This window comes from Leptopilina boulardi, unplaced genomic scaffold, assembly GCF_019393585.1.
Source record: "Leptopilina boulardi isolate dan_hultmark-lab unplaced genomic scaffold, ZJU_Lbou_2.1 LbouV2_179, whole genome shotgun sequence".
NCBI lineage: Eukaryota > Metazoa > Arthropoda > Insecta > Hymenoptera > Figitidae > Leptopilina > Leptopilina boulardi.
In genome coordinates this window covers 375541-394996 of record NW_026137728.1, presented here as the reverse complement: position 1 = coordinate 394996, position 19456 = coordinate 375541, and the positions used below count along the sequence as shown (strand labels likewise).

At 28.0% G+C, this 19456-nt stretch overlaps 1 protein-coding gene across 1 annotated transcript in view; it reads right to left on the bottom strand.

Annotated features, from left to right (window-relative positions):
• Positions 1–15531, bottom strand: part of LOC127277801 (RNA-binding protein MEX3B) — a 61805-nt gene extending 46274 nt beyond the window's left edge. Inside the window, exon 1 of the mRNA XM_051299185.1 lies at positions 14531–15531. Coding sequence (XP_051155142.1) covers positions 14531–14828 — 298 coding nt within the window. The 5' untranslated portion in view covers positions 14829–15531. The remainder of the gene's footprint in view (positions 1–14530) is intronic.
• Positions 15532–19456: the final 3925 nt, after the last annotated feature.

Genomic DNA, 19456 nt, shown 5'->3' with positions numbered 1-19456 from the left:
CCCCGCAAACTTAAAAAACTAAGAGCCCATTTACACCGTGTGGATAAATTTAATCCTCTGAGAGGTTAAATTCTGTGTCTACGCAGAAGCCAAACATTCTGCGCAGACGCAGAATTTAAACTCTCAGAGGATTAAATTTATCCACACGGTGAAAACGGGCTCTAACAGTAAATAATAATGTTAATAATATAAAGATGTAATAAAAATTAAAATACAAAATTAAATTTTTATTTTTAGGTTATGTAATTAAAATAACTAAAATTTCTGATAACTAATTCAATTATAGTTTTGACAATTTTTTTCAGTTATTTTTCCACTGGAAAATTAGTAACTTTTAACTAAAAAATTAGTTATTTTTTTTACTAAACGCCGAAGCAAAAAATCAGCCAAGATTTTACTAAAATATTATTTTTTATATTTCATTTAAATATAATCGATTACTTGACTATTATCAAATAAATATTTATCAATTATTATTTGAGATGGTATTTCTTTCAAATGCAGAAATTATTCCTTCAAATAAAAATTATTTGGTTCAAGTAAATATTTACTTGATAAAAGCCAAGTAATCAAATATTTGAATCAAATAAATTTTTTTCAATTTTTTTTTTTGTATTTTATTTTTAAAAATAAAAATAATGAAAATTGATATATTTGAATCTTGCGGATCTTCAATTCTTTATAATAATTCTCGAAAAGTATTATATATATTCTTACAAAATGCTTCAATATATTTCTGATTATCATTAGCCATGGAAAAGTACACACGCACATTGAGATAGCAATAAGGGATATATAATTTTGTTTTCCTGATTTCAAGCAGTAACACAAAATTATATCCTCTACTCTCATTCTATAAGAAGGCATCAAAATATATATTCTGTTGGAAAAGATTCCAGAAGTGATCTAATCGCAGATAATTCTATTACCGCTACACCGGTCAAATTGATATTTTCGCATAAACTCAATTCAGAGTAGTAATAATAAAAAAAAAATTACTTTCCTTATAAAAAAAAAAAAAAAAAAAGTTTCTTTTCCTTACCCACTGCATATATTGAATCAAGTGGAGAAAAATTATTTGACTCTTACCTGAAACAAACAAAAGGAAAAAAAAATTAAAACATTATATTTACATTTTTTTTATATATTTTATTGAACAATTTTTCAGGGCTAAAACCCAGAATTTAAATTAAATAACTAAAAATAATATATTTTCTCAGTAAAAGTTAAATTTTGTTTATATATTATATATATGTATACACCCAAAGAGTAAAAGGCAATTGTTTCCCTCTTTTATAATTGGCCCAAGGTTAGTAGGGGTTTACGATCGTTTTATATAGTTTGCAAAATTGCATTGATTTTCTCTGCTCTTCGGCATTCAAAGTCGATATTCACATCAAGATTATCGATGACTGTTACAGAGAGACGCGAGGACATCGGGTTCCCGCAGTTAAAACGTTGAATGTATAACCGTAATTTAGTCTTAATTTTATCTGTCTCATTTCGAAATTGACATTATTTTTTTTTATAATATATATACAAATTGAAACCAAAAAATTTTTTTTCAGCATTTTATTATTTGTAAGAAAAACTAAAGCAAAAAAAAATTTTGAAGCACGCCGCAAAAGGTAAAGTGGGTCAGTGCCGTGGATGTCGCGTCTCTTGGTGGTTCGTTCACTTCTACCTTCTGATTAGCTCCGTTAAAGACACCGCGAATGTGCCGTCATCGCTTTCCCTTTCCTCAATACACAACTTTTTGGTTATATAATAAGGCTCTTGAACCATGTATATATATATATACAATCAACTGCATCGAAACTGTTTTTTTTTTTTTATCAACACTAATTATTTACTGTCGTTTAATTAAAAATTAACCTCAAAATATTATTAGAATTTTCATATTAACAATTTTTTTTTATGTTTATACTCGCAAAAATTATGTAAGAAAAATTAATTTAAAAAATACTCTTAAAAAAGTAATAATTAGGAATTTATTTTATTTTAAAAAATAAATTTCTAAAAATAAAACACACTATAAATATTTCTATTCGAACCAAATATATAAATATTCGAATGTAGATTTTCTTTTAAGTGAATATAATTGAAACAAGAAATATATCTCGCACTCCCTCTTAATGGCAAAAATATATATATACGCATATTACTCCCTCGAGAGGATAGAAAAACTTTGACTTCGGACCAATCAACCAATTACACACCAGGGTTGCGTGCTATCGCGCGATCTGCAAAAGCGATCATTCTATCCAGTGAGCTTCTCTTTCTCCTCTTTTTTTTCTCTCTCTTTTCTTTTCTATCATCCTCCTTCTCGCAGGATCCGGACTGTAGGGAAAAATTAGAAGATCGTAAGCTCTGAGGAATTGCCTCGAGCACTGATCTGGATGTAAAAAGATTAATAAATAAAATGCAGTTTCATTTTGTACTTTAGAAAGAATCCTTGGGAAAAGGAGAAGAGACGTTATGTTCTTGTTTACTTATAAGGAAATAATATAATCAAAAATTTATAATAATTGCATTTAGTGAATAGTGTGATTAAAATATCCAAATATTTGATTGAAATAATTTAAAATTTAGTTGAAACATTCAAATATTTCATTGAACCACGTAAACATTTATAGTTAAAAATGCCTAAATGTTGAGAGTTTAATTATTTGGTTAAAGTACCCAAATATTTAAGTTTAATTTATAGTTGAACTATTTTGGAGCGAAATATCCAAATATTTAGTTACAAACACTTAAATAATTGTTTAAAACATCCAAATTTTGAATATAGCAGAAATAATTAAACGCATTTGTCAAAAGTGCCCAAATATATTTAAACAAATCCGAAACATCCAAATTTTTATCATTAAAATACCCAAACATTTAGTATTTAAAATTTTTTCAAACATTTGTGGTTAAATTTCCTAAACGCGCGTTTGAGCAAAGTGCCCAAAGATTTGGCAACAAGTACCCAAATATTTTTACAAAAAAATACAAATTTATATGATTGAAGTATACTCAAAAATTTAGTTAAATCTTTTAAGCATATTTGTGGTTGAATCGCCCAAATGTTTGGCCAAATTACCCAAATATTTAGCAAAAGTACCCGCAAATATTAATTCAGAATATTCAAATTTTTATGATATATATAAGTATATCCAAACATTTATTATTTAAAACTTTTTAAACATTTGTAGTTGAATCACCCAAACTTATGAGCAAAATTCCCAAATGTTTGAGCATTTTTGCCAAATTGCCCAAAAATTTCAAAAAAAAAATTTCCAAATATTTGGCAGAAATGTCCAAATATTTAGTTGAATCGCCCAAACATTTGGCAGAAATGCCCAAATATTTGAGCAAAGTTCCCAAATATTTGGAATTTATAAAAATAAAAAAATATTTATATTTTGCAATATAATTATAATAATATTAATATAATTTATATTTTGCATCGGTGAACTTAAAGTATATATATATATATAGTAGATTGTGTTTAAGAAGGTGCCAGGCGCAGTGTACAGTGATCACCCACATTGAGATCGTTACCCTGTGTAGGTGCATTTACACGGATGCCCGGCGCGAACTCGTATGTATGCTCCACGTACACAAACACCGGTGAGTGCATATATATACATCAATAGTTCAACGCCAACGAGTCCCACTAGAAAGAAATGGACTCGCAACGGGTTGAGTAGACACACTCTTGAAACTTGACCTAGGACACGCGTTGCCGACGTCATATAGTTGCGGCGTTTTACACTGCGCGCCTCTCAGCGGGCAATTTTTTTTTTTTTCACCCACTATTATATGTATTTATTTTTTCATTTCACAAAGTGTTTTAGTTAATAGAAATTTTTTTTTTAAATTTTAATACAAAAAAAAATTTTTTTTATTTTAATACCTATTTTAAAATAAAAAAAAATCTAGTATAAAATTTTTTTAAAATTATATTAAAAATTCAACAAAATTAATTTATTTTTGAATACAAATAGCAATATTTTATAATAAAATTAGAATTCAAAAAAGCAGTAAAATAAATTTTTCACTCATTTGAACGTTTAGAATTTCAGGTACATAAAAAAATTATTTCTTTAAAAATCGTTGTGAACTTTTGCATCGTTTTAAGAAAATAAAAATTTATTCTCATTTTAAGATTATAGAAATACTTATCACTTAACTAGTATGACAAAACTACACTAAAACATTCTTAATAAATAAAAAAATTAATTTTTTCAGACATAATTTTTCAATCTCATCATATAATGTAGAATAATAATAATAATAATGAAAAAAATAAAAAGAAGAGTCGAACGAACAATAAAAACAAAAGAAATAGACAATTCTTTTGTCCCTAAAAATATACGACGACAGTTTAAGAAAGAAGAAAAGAGAGTAAGCAAACGAGCTTCTATTTTTTTTTTCTTTTTTATTTTTCCCTACCCATTTTTTCTTTTAACGCCTTTCGACCCAGTTTTTCGCGAGTCTCTCTCTCTCTCTCTGTCTTTCTTTTTGCGCATAGCAGTCATCATCTCTGAATGTGAGACATTTTCCTGGATTGAAACGGAAGTTATATGTCGGATATATCGTTGCGGGCCTGCGGATTGTCCAAATGGAGCGAGAGAACCGATGAATACGCAAGCGCAATAAGCCGCGTGTTCGTCCGGCTGTGTGCATGCAGGCGCGTCGAAACTTCTCGTGTGGGTGAATGAGCGAGTGAGCGAGAGAGAGAGAGAGAGAAAAGTTGCGAACCACTTCCTCCGGGGACGTGTGGTCTTCGAATAATCGGATACTCGTGTGCGACGATGCTCGAGGGACACCACTATGCGGACAACGACGCGCACCGGCAAATAACCTCATAACCCCTTCCACCCCCTCTCTTCTCTCTCACAACCCACTTATGTTCAATTGTCGCACACACATCCATCCATCGAGATATAATTATTGAGAGCCATTTTTTAAGAAATCAGACGCAAAACGTTTAAATTTTATTTTTTAATTTTTTAATATTTTCAATATTTAAATAAATGTAATCCAATTTTCTTTTTTATTTTCTAAATTTTTTTTTAATCCCGTGTATAAATAAATTAATTATCTTTATTATTAAAAAAAAAAAATAGTTGGCTACACTGAAAAAAAAATTTATTTGATTCAAATACCGGTGTATTTGGTTATTATTAAATAAATATTTACTTGAATCAAATATTTCAGTATTTGAAGCAAATACCATTTATTTGATTCAAATAAATATTTATTTGATAATAACCAAATACACCGGTATTTGAATCAAATAAATTTTTTTTTCAGTGTATTATAATAAATAATAAAGTTAAAAAAAAAAAAAAAATTAAAAATTTTAAAGGATTTCCTCGACAAGGATGAATGGTATTCGGTTGCAAGTGAATCCATCGGAAGTGGAAAATGTCTTTTGTTCACAACACGTTGCAGTCGGTCACTAGAGGATGTGGAATATTGAATATCGTCAAGCTCTCGAACCAAAGAGAAGACCTTATATATTTTTTCTATACTCTCATACTCTTGTTTGCCAATATGAATCCCACCTTTGTGAAAGACTATATCTCTCTCGTCTCTTTTCCTCTCTTTGCATCATGGATGCATTTTTCGATACCAAGATAATTCATTTGACAATATATATATAAACCTTCTTCGAGAAGAATTAGAAGGGGTCCTACGAGCGTCTGAAAGATTGGGTGCTTTTTTTTGTATCCACAGACTCTTTGGTCCATGCCACTAACTTTTTGTTGTTTGTGCTTATAGGCTCTACCGCAGTAGTAGTAGTATATATATAGGAGAGAAAGAGAGGAAGGCTGCGTTCTCGGAAATTAATCCTTTTCTTTCGTTTTGTTTACTCAAGACTTTGCTCCCAGCAAAAATCAAGCTTATTGCGGCTGGGACGAAATTCCAGAGGGAAAAGAAAAATCTTTCACATTGTATAAAACAATACGTTCAAATACTAGATTCTAATACATACATTGGTCCAGATTTTATATTACAATAATAACAATAGTAATAATAATAATAATAATAATAATAATAATAATAATAATAAACACTGAAAAATAAATTTATTTGATTCAAATATTTGATTACTCGACTATTATCAAATAAATATTTACTTGAACAAAATAATTTTTATTTGAATTAGATAAAATTGTATTTGAAGCAACATTTTTTTTGTATTTGAAATAAATACCATTTAATTGACTCAAATAAATTTTTTTTTTTCAGTGCAAGAATAGTAAAAATAATAATAATATAATAATAATATTACTATTATTTGTAATTTTTAATACTAGTATTTGTATTATATATTATTAATAAATGTAATTTAAAGAATAATAAAAAATCCAATATGCAAATATAAAAGAATATATATTTTTTTAAGAACAATTAATTTTGAAAATTAAAAGCTTTCGCAAATATAGTATTTTTTTTCCCAAATAAATAAATATATATATAGACAGACGAGACAGTTAACCGTGAATATTGCGTTCAAGTGACTTGAAAACGATTGAGAGTGAAACAAACGTACTTTCTGCTTGACCCTCGCCTCTTTAGTTCTAATGAACGCAATAACGGATGTCACACACTCGTCCAGGAATGTAATAATAAATGTTACTATTCTCCACTAAAAGTCACAATTTGTATATAAACACAATAAAATTTATTCTAAACGTTCATTTCAAGGTCAATTTTTGTAAATACCTTTTTTTTGGTAAAAATATTAGAAAATATTTAGTTAATATATTCATTTAAAAAAAATACACACATGTACATAAAAAAGGGCACAAATTATTTCTCGAAAATTAACGATCGTTTCATTTTCAAGTTACTCTCTTATTCTCTATCTCTCTCTTTCTTAAAGACAACGCAAGTGCGTTGCTATTTTAAAAGGGGCACGCGAGAGGGTTTACTATTTTAGTACACGAGTCGCTTTAAGGAAGCAAGAAACTGCTAGCTCTGTTCAAACTGAAATGCCTCATTATATTATTTTATAAATGTGTAATTATTTTTTTTAAATATATATAATTCGGACAATTTTTCAAAAAAAAAAAAAAAATTGAAAATATAAATTTCAAATAAAGAATTATTATTCTCGAAAATAATTATCAATAATTAGAAAATTAATTATTAAATTTTGTTTTCAAAAAAAAAAAAAATTGAAGTTCTATAAGCAACGATTTAGCAAAAAAATATTATTTCAATAAATTATAATTTTTTATTCAATTTGTTATCAATAATAAGTAGGCATTTTTTTTTTCAATTGTTAATCATGTGAATTAATGGATAATAATTTAATAAATATGGCAAATAATTTAATGAATAAAATGAAAAAATTCCCCCCAAAAAGAAAAGAGAAGATATTTAGTCCGGAACTGGAGATGCGAAAGAGCGCAAAAATTTGGGCGCGAGAGTGGTATATAAAAGTCGGTGTGCTGCACATGTCAGACAGAATAAATAAAAAAGGGAAAAAGTGCCTCATTTAAAGAATCTCGTTGCCGTAAACATCTGCTAGGCGAGAGAGCACGTTTTTTAAACAGTGATTCTCAATCGCGCGCACCGCACAAGTTAACAATTCCATGGGCGGGAATATTCGCGACGTGAGAAGTCGATGTTCCCATCTTTCTCTCGTCTTTGCCGATTTCATTCTCTTTCTCCTTATTTATTTTCTTTCTTTCTTTCATTTTTTTTTTTTTATCTTATACTCTCCATCCTCATCGTCCCTCGACCAATGCCAATGGGTTTCTCGAGGGTCGAGGCTCGATTCAAGTTTCGTGCATGAGAACGGAAAGAGGCCCAACAGAGAGAGAGAGAGTGGGATCAGCAGCTGCTGCAGTTCGGTAACCAACAAAGACTTTTTGAACCACCGTTGGACTTGTCGATCTTTTTAAATTTTTCACCATCAGAAAAATCGCACTGAAATTCTATGTAATCGTTTTCAAGAATAAACGGAACTCTTACGAGATGTTTAAAACTTGTTTCATTCTCAGCTTTCAAAATTTCATTGCTTTTGCAAATGATTTTGAATTACTATTTTTTTTTATAGAATTAAAAGTAGGAATATATAAAATATTTCTTTTCTTAAGCGCAGGAAATTCTTAATTTTGCGGTCAAATTTTGTGGTATTTCCGCGAAGAAAAGAGGACGGTCAAAAGTCCTGAGAACCCTAAAGAACCGGAAGCTACTTTTGCCATTCGTGCAATGGCCTCGTTTTCATCACAAAAGAATTTTTATATGCAGTAGTCAATTCTCAAATTTCCGAAAGCATACAAAATCTTAATAGCAAAAAGCTCATCAATTTTATGAATGAAAAATTCCAATCGAATTTTACAAATACCCAACATGAAAATTTATTGCCTAGGTCAGGTTCTTCTTCTGAACCTAAATTGTCATTTGAAACCGGAAATATTCTCCCCTATATTTTAAACGGATGTTGAATAAAACAAACAGTGGCTGAACAAATTTTAAAATTGTTCAAATTCTCACTAAACTGGTTTTAAGTATAAAATTTGTCTTCTAAAAAAGCGATTTCTATTTCCCTTTAAAATCGATCTGATGAAAGAATTGAAAATTTCATAAGAGGAGAAAAGAGGCAGCCATGCCACCCACTCGTCGTCTCTCATGCACAATAACGACTACCGCTATACTCATTGCAATTGGTGACGTGTATATATATATATACGTAAAACATTTACGGTGTCTCAGACTCAGCCAAGCGTCAGTTTTCTCTCTTAGTCTAGTCGAACAAAAGCAGACAATCGTAAAATTCATGTATCATGTTTCACAAGCAACAATACAATTTCCATTTAATCTATTTCAGAGAGTGTTAATTTTATTTCTCTCCTCCATCAAGGAGTGCCTAATCCCAATTCTTTTTTTGCCATTTTCATTACTTATTTCTAGAAATATAGAAATATATTTAGAAAGTATCATTGACAAACTGAGTGTAAAGATTGTCCATTAAGTTCGTTCACTCCCATCACACACTGTGTATAGTTTGACTTTAAGACCATAGCAATCTATGTACATTTTCTATTTATATCACACACAACTTGCCGGGTAGAGAAAGAGCTTACATCATCACATTGTTACGCAGATAGTTTGACCAATTTTTTTTTTTTTCATAAAAATTATATACAATTTCTAATAAAGAAATTATTTCTAATAGAAAATTTTTTTTAATGTATAAATGACAATGTAACGAAAGGGTTGAGAATAGGTTACACTGTTACTGACAACCTACATATCTTGAGGGATTGCGGAAAGACTTCAAGGTCGACGAGATATTCTACTTGGATGATTTAACATAGCTTCGATAAGTGCTCGTGATATTTCCAAAGTAACGTCATCGTCAGCAGCAGGCAAGTCTGGCGACAGAGGCGCTCATTACATCTTCCGGTTCGATAGAAAGAGAGAAAAAATATTCAACAAATGGCCACATCCTCATAATAGAAGAGCGTATCAAACTCATTCAAATTCATTATATTGGTTCGCCACACTATTTCGTCATACAATTTTTTGGGAGAGGCTTTCAATAAAAATATATGTATATACACACTTTTTAAAGAAATATAATTCTTACATTTTTGTTAATTCCACTTTTTACACGGAGAAAAATGGAAAAACGAATAAATAAGTAACTTTTTACTATTTTTTAAAAGTAAAACCAGAACTGTCCGCAGTTTCTGCGCATTTTTTTGGCAATTTTTATTCCAGAAATATTAAAATTTATTCTGGACATAGTAAATTTTACTACACTATAAAACGAAAGGTATATTAATTTAATACCAACTTTAGGTACTATATTGCCTTTTGGTTCTATTTTAATACCTAAAATCGGTACTATTTTAGTACCTTCTTTTTACAGTGTATTTCTAGAGTAAAAATTGACAGAAATGCGCAGAATTAGTAACAGTTTTGATTAATTTTTAGTAAAAAAAAAATTACTAATTGCTAGTAGAAAAATACTAATTGCTAGTAGAAAAATACTAATTGCTAGTAGAAAAATACTAATTCGTGGAGTAAATCGGCTTACTAATTTGAAATAGTAAAAAAAATACGATTGACTTCATGAATTAGTAGTTTTCTACTAGCAATTAGTAGTTCTTTTTTTTTTTTTTTTTTTACTAAAAATTAGTCAAAAATGTTACTAATTCAATTAGTAAATGAAAACGCACTCTTTCATTAGTAGAAAACTACTACTTCAGATTTATAGAGACTAGATTTAATAACTTTCTGTACTCTCTAAATCTGAATTAGTAAAAATGTTTACTAATTTGAATTAGTGACTCACTTTTTGCTTCTGAATTAGTAAAATTTTACTAATTATATTAGTAACTTTTACTAACAATTAGTAAAATTTAACTAATTCTAAAAGCAAAAAGAAAGTCACTAATTTAAATTAGTAAACATTTTTACTAAATAAGATTTAGAGAGTAAAAAAAATTTTTGAGGGGAAATCAAATAAAATTTCGACGTAGTTATTTTCTCAGCAGTGGGGAAAAAAAATCAAGGGGTTGAATATATATTGCGAAACAATTCATAATACCTCTGAATCGATAAGACGCGCATTAAAAATACTATATGTATTAGAATTAAACGCATGTACACGGCGCTAAGAGAATTTCGTGTTATGCCAATGATTCATGCTGAATATGTCAAACTGGTTTTCGAGGCAAGTTTATAATACACGAAAAAAGCCAAGTTCCAACACACACAATATATATATATATATATATATCTTTCAAAACGCGCGCACATTATGGCTACCCCTTCGTCATCATGATTCTTCAATAAATATAACATTTTTTTTTCACTAAAATCTCCCCTATGGTGAATAATTATATATATATATATCTACAATTTACATGCGAAAAGAAATATTAATTAAATAAAAGGATTTGATGTAATCTTAATGAATTTGATTGGCAAATTTTCAAATGTAGAATTGTAAAAAAAAGAAAAAAAAAAGAAGAGAGAGATATTGAATTCAAATTTTAATGTCGATGACACCATATTTAGATATATGTATATTATCTATAATATTATTTGACAGTAAATATTAGCCACCCGATTTGTTCAGCTCGTTTAGTAGTCAACCTCCTTTTCTATATCTTATTCCTTCGGCTTCGCACCTATTTCTTCAATCGATACCGACTCTCAAAATTAACTTGACCTCTTTCTCTCGACAAAATCAGTAAAGCAATCTCTCAGAACGCAAATTTCAACATTATATACACATTAGCGAAATTCAAACTATTCTCAAATATTAACATTATTATTAATATTACTATTATTATTAAATTATTATTATTATTAATATATTTTTTTAACTATTATTTTTATTTTCATGAGACAAAAAGTTTTGAACGTTCAAATGAACGAAATTTTTTTTTTCCAACTTAAAAAGAAGTTATTAATTTAATAATTGTTTAATTTATATTGTTTTATTATTTTATATTCTCATCATAATTTTTAATAATTTATAGATTGAAAAAAATATTTTTTTATTTTTTATATATATATAATTTCTTGATTAATGAAAACTATAAAAAATATTTTTTTTAGACAAAAAATTATAAAATTTTTCATTTAAAAAAAAATTATTTCTTTTAAAATCGTTTATCATAAACGTTGTGTATACTTCAGCTTTGTATTTTAATATTAAGAAAAATCACGTGAAAGAATCAAGTCAGTTAAAAAAATTGAGTAAGCAATAATAATTGGCGTGAAAATTGCGGAAGAATAACACAAAAGTTTATAAAGCAATATCTAAGAGAGGCAAGAGAGAGAGAGAGAAAGAGAGAGAGGTTATTCACCTCCTCCTCGCAATGTTAAATTTATCAAAATGAAAAAGTATCTCTAGTGAGATTGTTGTCCAAGGTCGAACCGACTCGTTTAGCTTTGAACTCGAAATGTGTGACTGGATTTGAGATTTGAATTTTGAAAATTAGAAAGGAAGGATAAAAAAAAAAGAAAAAAAAAACTGTTCGCGAAACGACCGGATGTGACAGAGACAAACGAACGTGACGGGATTGGTCAATGGCACGCGTAATCGAGATGAGCTTCATACACAAACACATTCTCGCCCAGAGAGAGAGAGAGAGAGAGAGATATTTACAAATTGCATTCACATTTATAAGATTCACTTAATAATACAATCGAGAAAATAAATCAGGAACTGCCCCAGAGAAGAATTAAGTTTATTTTTTTCGATAATATCTTTTTTTTTAATTAATAATTTTAATTTAAATATGTAATTTCAATTAATTTTCTTTTAAGAGAAAAAATTTGATCCAAATTGATCAACACTTGAAATTAGATAAAAAAAGAAATATTTTTCATTCAAGGCCCAGGCCTAAGGTCACGTCCCTGAAAGCATTAGAATTCTGATCAGGAGCGGATTACTTAAGAAATTGAAGACAAAAAATTCATAGTGAATTTTTAATTTCGTTACGAAAATAATATTATTAGAATAGGAAGAAGACACATTTCTGAATGAATAAAAAAAATTCAGAGAATTAAAATATTGAATTATGGTCAGATCAGAGTTGAAATTCTAAAGAAAAAAAAAAAGAAGAAAAAAAAAAGATTTGTGCCGGCCACGTGTCGATATGGCGCTTTCCTAATCCAAAAGTATGTTTCGCCTTTCTGTGAACGAAACTAAGATTTAATCGCTGTGCAAATTCGAGTTTCATAATGAATAATTACTTTCATCGTCGTCATCGTTCGCATACTTAACTCATATGATAATGAACTTAAATTTCTGTATCCCCCACTTTTTACTTCATTGAGCAGTTTTATATTAAAATAATTATAATACAAACAGCGAATATTGTAAGAGAACAATTTTTACTTTTAAATATGTAACGTTTCGAGAATAATATTTTAAATATTTATTTTAAAAATAAATAAAATTATTTCGTTAAAATATTTATCACTCGAAATGTATAATATATATATATATATATATATATATATATATATATATATATATATATATATATATATATATATAATAAAGCAAATATTGGATATTATAAAATTACCAAGAGATGAGATTTGAACCGACTATAAAGACGACAAAAACTGGTAACACTATCACTGGGTGACGACTGTTTAGAAAAAAAAAATATATATATATATGAGAGCGTTTCCTAACGAAATAAAAAAAATTTAGTAAATACTAGTCTGAGCGATTCAAAGGCGCTCAAAAAAGTTCCATTAGATTAAAAAAAAAAGTAAATTTAATATTTCTTAATAAATTTAATTAATAATAAAAAAAATTTTGAAATAATAAAATAGAATTGAATTAAAAAACACAAAATCGAAATAGGTCTCATTTTTTTCATTAAAAATCTCATTCGGAAAAAAAAACAAAATTGATTAATAATTTTGAAAATATGAAATTATTTTATTTTTAGCTGAGGACTTTGTTGAAACCGAATTTCAATTCTTGGAAAGAATAAATACATATGTATATGGAAAATGATCAAGGTTACGAGTCATCGTCCTCATCGTTTGGTCACAAAAAACAATATACTTGTTTTATAATTAAATTTTTAATCATTATAAACTTTTAATTATTGAATTTACTTTCAGTGATAAATTTAAAAATTTGCTTTTCTTTAAAGGAAAAAAATTTGAAAAACTGTCAAGTTTCACTAATCTTTGCTATTATGTAAAAGTGGTGGGAAATGTTAGTCGACAAACGGATGTGACAAGTTCCCGAGAGTTAACTCTGTTGGTAAAGTACGTGACCTTTCATTAGTTCAATTTCAAGTTCGTTTTTTTTTTCAGAGAGCACACTCAACTTTTGGCGGAAGTTAAGTGTTTTAAAACACATTCGATTCACGTGGGAATCACACTTTTTTTTTAAACATAAAACTAAAATACAAATGAAAACTGGTTATTCTTTTATTTTTTTCATTATCTAATCACCTCTATATATTTATTGTGACCAACAGTCCGACAAGAGCGTGAACGTTTCGCAGAGTCCTCGTCCTTATTCAGCATTTTATTCAAGCTTCATTTCTCAGTTTACATTAGGATCTAATATTCGATTCCAAGACGTCTATCAGTTATCAGATTAAATATTTAATTAATCATTTCTCATACGATTCAATTATTGAAATTTAAATTTTTGCTTATCAATTTATTTCGTATTTATATTATTTACAAGTATGATTCAAAATGACGCTATCGAAACATAACCTCAAAAATTATATTTAGAATTTTGAAGACTGCATGAATTTAATTTAAATAAGATATGATAAAATTTAAAGAAAAATATATTAATAGGAATATTGAAAATATTGAGAATTAAAAGTTCTTGTTTAAACGTGTAACAACACAAAATCGACAGTTATTATATTGTTTACACAAGTCTTTCGAAAAGTTGTGTTACGCAAGACACTTGTTAAATTTTTCAAGAGCATCGAGTCTAAATTTATAAATATTATTTTTCAAACTTTATAGAGAAATTAATTCAATTGAAAATGAATATTCTTACCTTGTCTGCCTACAATTTCGGCCACGTGCTCGCTGCTTGGCACCGGCACGCACTCAGTCATGTTCTGGCTTTTTTTGGAACGTGCCTCCTCAAAGACATTGGTTGGTGTTGTTTGCATAGCATCTGAATCATTTGGAGATCCACTTCCAGTTCCGCTTCCCGATCCTGGACATCCTGTACCTTCAAGTCCAAGCATCGAAAGTTCAAAAGCAAGTTGTAGCGCTCGTTGCTCTTCTAAAGAGCCGGCTCCCGCACCATTTGACCCACGGTCCATTTCGCTGAATAAACTTGTCGGCATCTTTCTGACAAATTAACAATTTCCGGTTTTCTATAAATCTTGTGGAAAAATTTGCTGATTTATTCCGTTTCGCGCGTCACTTCACGAACTCCCTTTTTCTGTTATATTAAAACTCACAGTTCTGTTATTAATCAACTTCCTAGTTTTGATGTTGAATGTGAAGCGAATAATCACGTAGAAAAAGCGATGCACTTGTATAAAAATAAATTATAAATTCACACCGTGACACACCTCTCTCTCTCTCTCGTCAGAAAAATTCAAACGAGTATAACTTTGCAGTTTGGAATAAAAAATTGTTGTACACAAAACAGCGTACTTTTTTTTTGAATAAATATTGCTTTTTCACAAAGGATCAAGCGCTGTTGTCGTTTTCACGGTTGTTATAATCTCGTGTTCGTCGCGTGTATCCGGTGCTGATACTCGCGGCCGATCGTTAACAATTTCTGATTCAAACTGATGTCGTATTTTTGTTCTTCTTTCAAGACTCGTTGTCGTCTCGTTTATTGCCGCTAACAATTAATCGCGAGTGTATTTGATGACAATAGAATTGTTTATTGTGCAATGATCACGTTAGCTTCGTCAACGACTGACTGAAGCAGTGTCGCGCGACTAAAAGCTTATACTTTGGAAACGCGTACGACTACTCTGACACTCGTACCACTGCGACTAACTGCGGACTGCGGCGGCTCGACCGGCAATCCATGTGCTGGACGCCGGGTTTCCAAGGCTCCCATTGGTGCGCGCCAACTTTCCCCACCAATAAACCCGTGACGGCATTCGGTTGTAATCGTTTCGTCTCGTGCTTCTTCGCACAGTTCCTCGTCCTCTTGTTCAGGCATGCATCTATATAGGGGAGGCTGTTTTTTTTTTTTTTTTTCGAAAAAAAAGAGAGAAAAAAAGTCTCACTTTTTTTACGCGCCAAGTTTCTCATTACTAAAAATGTTGCACATTTCGATGTAATTCGGAAAAATATTTCATTATCATTTTACTTACTATTATTTCGTTAAATTAGAATTTAATCGTTTATTAAACAATGCGGTTTATTTTTTTTTCAAATATCGCGTGATATATATAAAATCTGGAACAAATCAATGAGCGAACACATTAATTAAGTATCTAATTTTGACAAGAGCAGTGATACAGCAAAAAAAACTATGATTTATTATTTTTGAAAAAATAATTTTTAATAAAATAAATATTAAATTAAATTTTTCCTCTTATAAGAGAGATTTTTTTGAAACAAACATTATTTTCTCGAAATCAGAGAAATTTGTTCTTTATAAAATTATAATATGAAATAATTTTTTTTTTAAAAAAAGAAAATGTTTCTTTGATTTATAAAGAAAACTTTTTTTTTGATTGATAGAAAATTTTAATATTTTGAAATAAAACTTATGAATTAATTAAAGTCAAAAAGAGTATTTTTCAATTTAATAAATATATATATACTTTTTGCATAAAATTATTAACAAACAGAAAAAAGTTTTATTGAATCAAATATTTTGTTCTTTCTAACTTAAAATAAGATTAGACAAAAATTTTGATCTAATCAAATATTTAACATTAAAATCGATTCAACCGAACTAAAAAAAATTTTGATGAATTTTTAACAAATTTATTAATTTAACCTTAATTTATGATAACCCCGTTTTTGTGGATTTAGTACACTAAACCGGGGTTCCAGTGTATCCAAATTATATTTTCAGGAGAAATTCAATATCAAAAACTATACTCATAGAAGGCTGACAATAATTTTGTATCATTTTTTTTTTGGGATCCTAACCTATATTTTTTCGCATTATTTGTGAGAAAAGCTTTTTCTTCCATTCGTCAATAAAAACAACAATATTAATATCCTTTAAATGAAAAATTTTGAATAAAAATTTTTTCTTTTCTAGATAAAAATTTATATAGAAGACAAGAAGAGCAGAATTACCGTGAGAAGCGCGTGCGTGATGGCCGGGCAAAGAGCCACAGTTCGATGTCCTTTGAATAAAGTTCCAGAAGCTGCTTTTGAACTGAAAATCATTATTGGCATATTATCACAAAATGTATATATATATATATGTATATATGTTGTATGCGGATTTATAAAATTAACTTCTCTCGATTTCACTAAAAATCTTTTGTATTTTATGTACATACGTATATATATATAAATACCCTATATATGTAAAATTAATTCTTATATAAATTGTTGTTTCAAAAGTTGTAACCAGTAAAGACACATGCTATATCTTATTATAACGAAGAGTATATAGACACCTGCTTCTGCGTCTTTCGCAAATTCATTAAGAATGAGACACATGTCTTTTTTTTTTGCTGACGTGATAAATGTCAGCGGTTCTTAACATTATTTCTCATTCTTTTTTTTTTTTAAAAAAAAAAAAGAGGCGATTAGATTAAAACCTTTCCACGTGTTTATTATTGTATGAAATATATTCATTGTTTATGATCTTCACTAACTAAATTTGAACTGACTTTCAGCTAACAATAATTTTAATAATAATTTATAGAAATAGGAAATTTACGTTCATTTTGAGGTTATGTTTCTCGCTTTTAAAACGCGTAAATATGACATTTATCTCAATGTCTTCTAGTGAGACATTTATAGACTTTCGTTTTTGCACACTGAAAAAAAAGTATTTGTTTCAAATAATCCGTTACTTGACTATTATCAAATAAATATTTACTTGAATCAAATATTATTTGAATTAAAAAAAAACTATATTTAAACCAAAAATTTCTGTATACCAATAATTTTTGTATTATAGATACAAAAATTCGATTTAATTGACTCAAAATAATAATTACCATATTCAACCCATTAACATAACCTCAAAGTAAAAAATTGATTTTAACAACAAATAAAACTATAAGGTGCCATTCATTAATTACGTAAGGGTCCTTAGGGGGAGGGGAGGGGTTTATAAAATCTCTACATGGTGTTACGTCGGGGGGTGCGGGGGGGGGGTGAAGAAGCTATTCTTACGTAAGATTTTGCCAAGTATTTTCCATTTGTATTGTTGTAATTAAATTTTTAATTACATTAATATTGTTAAAAACTTACGTAAAAAGGGGAAGGGGGGGGGGTCTGAAAAATCTTATGTATACTTACAAGGGGGTAGGGGGGGATCAGAATTAGCTAAAATCGTCTTTACGTAATTAATGAATAAATAAAATTAATTTTATCAAATTTTGAAAGATTCAGTTGTACAATTTTTTAAAATAAATTATTTTGCGCACAAAATTTGTTGTTAATTAATAATTATTTCACTTTTTATATTTTTTTTGTTTAAAGTTAGTGAACAATTGTAATTTTTATGCAATTCCTACAAACAATATAGCTCATTTTGCTCTTTAAAAGATTTTCTACAATTATTCTGTTTGTTGAATTTTATTAAAAATATTTTGTTCAAAAGTTAATAAATAAATAAAATTTTTATTTTTTATATTTTTTAAACAAATCATTATTTATACAAAAACACAAAATTGTAGAAAGAATTTTAGAGAATATCTTTCAAAGAGAAAAATAAGCCATTGTTTATAAAAATTGGATAAAAATTAGAATTTGTTCACTATATAACTTTTAAGAAAAACTAAAAAATGTTTATTAATTATTTTTAAACAATAAATTTTAACTCAAAATAATTTTTTTTCCAAAATTGTATACAATTGTATATCTGTTGAATTTGGGTGTAATAAAATTTAAATATATTTTTAGTTCTGTTAAAAACTACTTATTTTTAGTTTGAGATTATGTTAATGGGTTGAACCTCCTTAATAAAAATAAATATTTATTTCATAATAGTCAAGAAATCGTTTAATTGAATCAAATAATATTTTTTTTTTCACTGCAGTATTAACTTTTATAATGATTCGAACTTAAAATATCCAACAAAAATGAATCCAGTTTTCTTATTCCTAATCTCTCTAAAAAATAAAAAAATAAAAAAATTATAATACAATTTTTTTTACATTGATATATTTATATGAAACGAATTAAATAAAATGAAATTATCATAAAATAAAATTATAATAAAATGAAATAAAATTATATGACTCATAGCGGAAAAAAAATGAAATGACAAATTTCTCAAGTGTATATACACTAACACACTGCGAGTCTTCCTCTAATATTTCTAATTGAATCGTTTGCACTTTGCATAATATATTGTATGTTTCAAAACACCTTGGGGATAAAAAAACATATAGGGGTTGAAATTATGTATAAAATAAAAAAAAACATTATGCTTCTCTTAAACTATTATTTCAATATAGGCTATATAATGTATAAGACAAATACCCTCATGTTGTTCAGCATAACATATGTCTCTTTTCGATTTCCGGTCTTTTTTATAATGCCGTGTGAACCTTCAGTTATAAATACAAGTACAACACATCAATTGTGTTTGAAAACATTCAAAATGTTCGCATTGTTTGAAAACTTAATCTTTCGAGAAAAATTTGCGCTGTTAAATATATAATTATTTAAATCCATATGTATTATTATTATATTATTATTTCTATTATATTATAATTTTCTTTCAATATTCATCGATGTTTTGTTCCAATAAATAATTATTTTTATAAATTTTGTTTTTTCCAAAATGACAAAATTTATTAAA